The 6,000-nt window shown below is 34.9% G+C and overlaps 1 protein-coding gene and 2 long non-coding RNA genes across 3 annotated transcripts; all 3 read left to right on the forward strand.

Annotated features, from left to right (window-relative positions):
* The first annotated feature begins 195 nt into the window (after positions 1-195).
* Positions 196-2,004, forward strand: LOC116404153. The gene has a single exon (XM_031886453.1). It carries the CDS (start codon positions 196-198, stop codon positions 2,002-2,004), a length of 1,809 nt encoding a protein of 602 aa, XP_031742313.1.
* A 1,212-nt stretch (positions 2,005-3,216) lies between these two features.
* LOC116401701 lies at positions 3,217-3,967 on the forward strand. Its single transcript, XR_004214034.1, has 3 exons — positions 3,217-3,426; positions 3,560-3,860; positions 3,938-3,967. It is a non-coding gene; the product is annotated as an uncharacterized LOC116401701 (long non-coding RNA).
* Positions 3,968-4,003: 36 nt separating this feature from the next.
* Positions 4,004-4,327, forward strand: LOC105434904. The gene is made up of 2 exons (XR_004214214.1): positions 4,004-4,150; positions 4,235-4,327. It is a non-coding gene; the product is annotated as an uncharacterized LOC105434904 (long non-coding RNA).
* Positions 4,328-6,000: the final 1,673 nt, after the last annotated feature.

Consider the following 6,000-nt stretch of genomic DNA (forward strand, 5'->3'; position numbering starts at 1 on the left):
TCATTAGATTTACAATGATGGATAAATCTTGGATGCACAAGAGTAGATTGTCTAAAGATTATGAGTTGGGTGTGGAAAACTTCATCAAATTTGGATTTTCTAATACAAGTAGCTCCTATATTCGTTGTCCTTGTTTGAAATGTGGGAATTGTGAAAAACATAGTAGAAAGGGTGTTAGAGATCACTTGTATGTTAATGGTATTGATGAAAGTTTATAAAATTTGGTTTTGGCATGGGGAAGAACTTCCTAACTCATCCTTCTATGATGAATCTTCAAAGTTTGACATCCATACATGTGAAGATCAGGATGTTGGAAGTGTAAAAGAAATGATTGAAGTTGCTCATGAGGAGTATTCAAAAGACCCAACTGGATTTGAGAAGTTGCTTATTGATGCTGAAAAACCATTGTACGAAGGATGCAAAAAGTACACAAAGTTGTCTACTCTAGTCAAATTGTATAATTTAAAAGTTAGGTATGGATGGAGTGATACTAGTTTTTCAGAATTACTTGAAACTTTGAAGGAAATTCTGCCTACTACCAATGAGCTCCCAAATTCATTGTATGAAGCAAAGAAAACATTAGGTGCATTAGGAATGGAATACGAAAAGATTCATGCATGCCCGAATAATTGTTGTCTCTATAGAAAAGAATTTGCTAATGCAATTGAATGTCCTGAATGTGGTCAATCAAGGTGGAAAAACGTCAAGGATACAAATGAAAGGAGAAAGCAAATTCCCTCTAAAGTGATATGGTACTTTCCAATCATTCCACGATTTAAAAGGCTATTCAGAAGCATTGAATGTGCTGAAAACTTGACTTGGCATTCTACTGAAAGAATTAATGATGGTAAGTTACGACATCCAGCAGACTCTCCAGCATGGAAGTTAGTAGACATGAAATGGCCAGACTTTGGTTCTGAACTCAGAAATCTTCGTTTAGCATTGTCAGTCGATGAAGTAAATCCTCATGGTGACATGAGTTCTAAATACAGTTGTTGGCTGGTAGTGATGATTATTTACAATCTTCCACCATGGTTGTGTATGAAAAGAAAGTACATGATGCTATCAATGCTAATTTCAGGACCAAAACAACCAGGGGATGACATAAGCATATACTTAGCACCACTAATTGAAGATTTAAAACTTTTATGGGAAAGTGGTGTTGAATGTTATGATGCTTATCGAGAAGAACCATTCAACTTAAGGTCAGTTTTGTTGTGGACAATCAATGATTTTCCTGCATATGGTAACCTTAGTGGATGTTGTGTGAAAGGGTATAAAGCATGCCCAATTTGTGGAGATAATACAAATTCTATAAGGTTAAAGTATGGGAAGAAAATGGCATACCTTGGACATCGTAGATTTTTGGCACGAAATCATCCGTATCGACGACAAAAGAAGTCATTCAATGGTAAAAAAGAACTTGATACAATTCCAGAGCCACTTTCTGGGGAGGATGTGTATTTAAAATTGAAAGATCTTGAATTTTCTAGAGGGAAGAAGAACCATAAGAAACGATTGATGAACAGAAGTGACAAAATTTGTTGGAATAGATTATCTTCTTTTTTTGAGTTGCCATACTGGAAGGATCTTCATGTTAGACATTGTTTAGATGTGATGCACATTGAAAAAAATGTTTGCATGAATATCTTAGGTACACTTCTTGATATTCCTGGGAAAAGTAAGGATGGATTGAATGCTAGACGCGATTTAGTTGATCTAAAACTTCGACCAGAGCTTGCCCCTATCAGTAGTGAAAAGAAAATATTCATTCCGCCCGCGTGTTATACTCTTACAAAGGATGAAAAACGATGTGTTTTGAAGACTTTGTCTGAAATAAAGGTTCCTGAAGGTTACTCTTCCAATATTAGAAACCTTGTGTCAATGACAGATTTAAAACTTAATAGTTTAAAATCTCATGATTGTCATGTGCTCATACAACAGTTGTTTCCCATTGCGATAAGATCAAGTGCTACCGAAACATGTTCGTTATGCTATAACTAGGTTGTGCGTCTTTTTCAATTCTGTATGCAACAAGGTATTAGACGTACAACAACTAGACAAGTTGGAAGAAGATATTGTGGTAACATTGTGTTTGTTTGAAAAGTATTTTCCCCCTTCATTCTTCACAATCATGATTCATCTCACAGTACACATAGTTAGAGAAGTCAAACTTTGTGGCCCTATATATCTTCGATGGATGTATCCCTTTGAAAGATTCATGAAGGTCATTAAAAACTCTGTGAGGAATAGATATCGTCCAGAAGGTTGTATTGCTGAAAGTTATTTAATAGAAGAAGCTGTTGAATTTTGTACTGATTTCTTATCTGGAGTAGATCCCATTGGACTTGGGACTCGCAAGTCACAAGACCATTTAGATACTTCAAACATTGGTAGACCATTGTCCATGGGAGTTCCTTTCAAACCTCAACAAGAACTTCTACATCAAGCTCATCAATATGTTTTGGAAAATACAGTCGATGTCCAACCATATACAGAGTAAGTATTTTCTTGCTTTCTTGATTGTTTTATTCACTTTTATATACTTAATCTAACTATATTACAATGTTTGAATTGATGACTACAAAGAAAACATATGAAGGCTTTGCAACTACAATATCGGAATAAGTCTAGAAATCAAAAATGGCTTCAAGAGGAACATAATCGAACTTTTATACATTGGCTACGGGAAGAGGTATAGTGCTGAACATAGTAATTTAGTTACACATGTTATGTGTCCAATTTTAAATAAGAATTATCATGTTAGGTATCAACTGAGCTTGAAGTTGGAAATGCTGGAGTTTCAGATAACTTACGATGGATTGCTCATGGCCCTCATCCTTTTGTTATTAGATATAGTGGTTATGCAATCAATGGATGTCGCTATCACACACAATCTTGTGATAAAGAACGAAGTGTACAAAACAGTGGAGTTAGCTTAGTTGCAAAAACAATGCAAGTGTCTAGTTCTAAAGATAAAAATCCGGTCATCGGAGATATGTCATTTTATGGAGTCATACAAGAGATATGGGAACTGAATTATAATACGTTTAATGTTCCTGTGTTTAAATGTGATTGGGTTCAAAACAATGGCGGTGTTCGGATTGATGAACTTGGCTATGTTTTAGTTTTGATTTGAATAGAGTAGGACACAAGTCAGACTCCTTCATACTAGCAAGTCAAGCAAAACAAGTTTTTTATGTTGAGGATCCAAGCGATGTTAGATGGTCAGTTGTGCTTACTCCACCACAAAGAGACTTTGAAGATAGATATAACAACGATGAACTTGGTGATACAATACTACAGTGTGAAGGAATACCCAATGGTATGCCAGATGTTGACTTAAATAATGACTTGGATGACAACATCTTAACATACGTACGAGCAGATTGTGAAGGCACATGGATACCTACATAATATTATAAGGTTTAGTTTTACTGTTCTCAAACTAATAGTACCATTCGTTTATTATGCTCATTCATCTCAATTAATTGATCAGTTTTTAATTTTGTTTAAAACTTGTATACTATGCTAATTGTTTCTTCATTTTGATTGGCAGCCTTTGATTCATACATCACATGGATAACTTTAGTGATGAAGAAGCTGGTGTTGAAAATGAAACCCCAAAGCAGATATGTAGACCACGAGGACCAACTATTATGTTCGATGTCACTCGCATTAGAAGTTTGGGAGAGAAGAAGGTGGTGATGTACAATGAAGACGGAGTACCCATTGGTGAGAATGGAGCAAAGTTGAAGTCTTTCATAGGATCTGCGACACATTATCATGTCCCGATCACATATTCATCGTGGAAAAGTGTGCCGGTAGAGCTGAAAGATAAAATATTCAGTACGGTTGAGGTATATATATAATTTCAATGTGCTTATATTGATAATGTTCATGATGTATACTTTATTAATCACTTTTAAATATTTAGGCCGCATTCGTCATTGATCCAAGATCTAGGAAAAATATTATCCAAACTGCTAGCATTTCTTTTCGTCAGTTTAAGTGTTGGCTAACAACAAAATATATTATGCCACATAAGGATGAACCACAACTCCTACAAGTTCCACCAGAAAAGTATTCATTCATTGATCAACATCATTGGGCAGAATTTGTAAGGTCTAGATTGTGTGAAACTTTTCAGGTATGTTACTTTCTCAATAACAAATATATTTGTAAAGTTTTTAGTGCATGTTACTTTCTCACTAACAATATTTTTGAAAAATAGGAAAAAAGACTTCTCCAACAAGATAGACGATCTAAGAACAAGTATAACCATAGGATTTCGAGGAAGGGTTATGCCAATCTTATCGAGGAAATGGTAAGAACTAATTTATTAAGTTTATCAAACTTTATCAAAGGTTGTTCTAATCTTATTATGGAATTGAAATGTAGAAAAAGGAAGGTTCAAATCAACAAGAGTTGGATCGAGCCATCATGTGGAAAGAAGGCTCGAGTTAACAAAAAAGGGGAGTATGAGAACGACGACGTTCAACAAGTTGTCCATAAAATTGTAAGACTTTTTGTATATTGAACATTTGAACTAGATTGGTTTTGTTTACACATTTCTATAACGTAGATTGGTTTTTGTTTTAGGATGAGATTTCAATGAATACGTCTTCATCGTCTCAAAAAGGACACTCTTCTAACGATGTGTTAACCCAAGCATTGGGTACAAAAGAGCATCACGGTCGTGTTCGTGGGGTCGGTGGGTATGTTACTCCTACCAATTACTTTCATTCTGTAAAAAAGACATCTAAACGTGAGGATAAGATTATACTTGAGAATGAAGAACTTTGAAGGCGTGTAAGCGAATTAGAAGCACATATCCACTCAAACTTGTCTAGACCATTATCTGAACATGGTAGCTGTTCGAAGCCAAATATCTTAGAAGAGAGTGACTCGATGAAAATAATCAAAGGGAAGAGTAAGATGATGGATACAATCGAAGGGAAAGAGGTGGAAGAGATAAATGTAAATGACGACAAAGTAGAGTTAGACATCTTTATGACGACAAAGTAGAGTTAGACATCTTTAAGGTATGCAATCGATCCTCTAATAAACTCAAATTCTTGAATTAGGAGAATCGTATTGAAAGTGAATGTTTTTCTTGAATTAGGAGAGAGTCTTAATAAAAATGCCTAAGGAAAGAGAGGTTGTCTGTGAATCGACGTCAGTTTTGCCAATGGGAATGAAGTTGATTCTCAGATACGCTGAGAAGATAATGGAGAAAGATTCTAGTATTCCACTACCTGTTGGGATTTTTGGTGTTAGTCGAAAGACTTCTGTTCTCCGAGAGGACATCATTGATCTTTGTAACATGAATGAGGTCAAAGCATTTACATTGGTGGCCTATATGACGTAAGTCAATTTCATTTCTTTAGATCTAAATTTATGTATCTCGTTTACAAGTTTATAATATTTTGTAGGTACTTGTATTCATCTGTTCTTGGTTCGAAGGAAAATATACAGTACGTCTTTGTAGATCCATCCCTCACCTCTGCCGGACACTCGCAAGAATCTCGAGTTCGAAACTTATGCAGTAGATTGATGGTCTCAAAGATTAACGAAATAGTTCTTGCTCATTTTAATCCTGGGTAAGTCAAGTTATTTGATTACTTAAATAATGACTATGACCAATATTTTGTGATTCTGAAGTAGGAAGTTTTTTGTTGTGCCGCTTCTTTATGACCTTAAACTTTATGTATAGAAACTTTAGCCTATAATTCTTTTGAATTGTTCATATGGAGGAGAGGGGGGAGGGGTTCATTTGTATATACTTTTGATTATTGTTATAGCTGGCATGTTTTGTGACTTTGTAAGTTGATTTGAATTCATGCCAATGTAATGCCATATGAAATCTAATGTGAAGCCTATTTCATTATGTATATGTAAAGTCTTGGAATTGAATATATATGCTGAATGGTTTTATTTATATATTTTTGAGATTTGAAACTATATTTGATATGGAACTGTTTCTGGACAATTACACGA

The sequence above is a fragment of the Cucumis sativus genome, chromosome 1, assembly GCF_000004075.3.
Source record: "Cucumis sativus cultivar 9930 chromosome 1, Cucumber_9930_V3, whole genome shotgun sequence".
NCBI lineage: Eukaryota > Viridiplantae > Streptophyta > Magnoliopsida > Cucurbitales > Cucurbitaceae > Cucumis > Cucumis sativus.

Excerpts from the sequence above, each read along its gene's own strand:
- LOC116404153 (XM_031886453.1), top strand. The coding sequence starts at position 196 with ATGGTATTGATGAAAGTTTATAAAATTTGGTTTTGGCATGGGGAAGAA.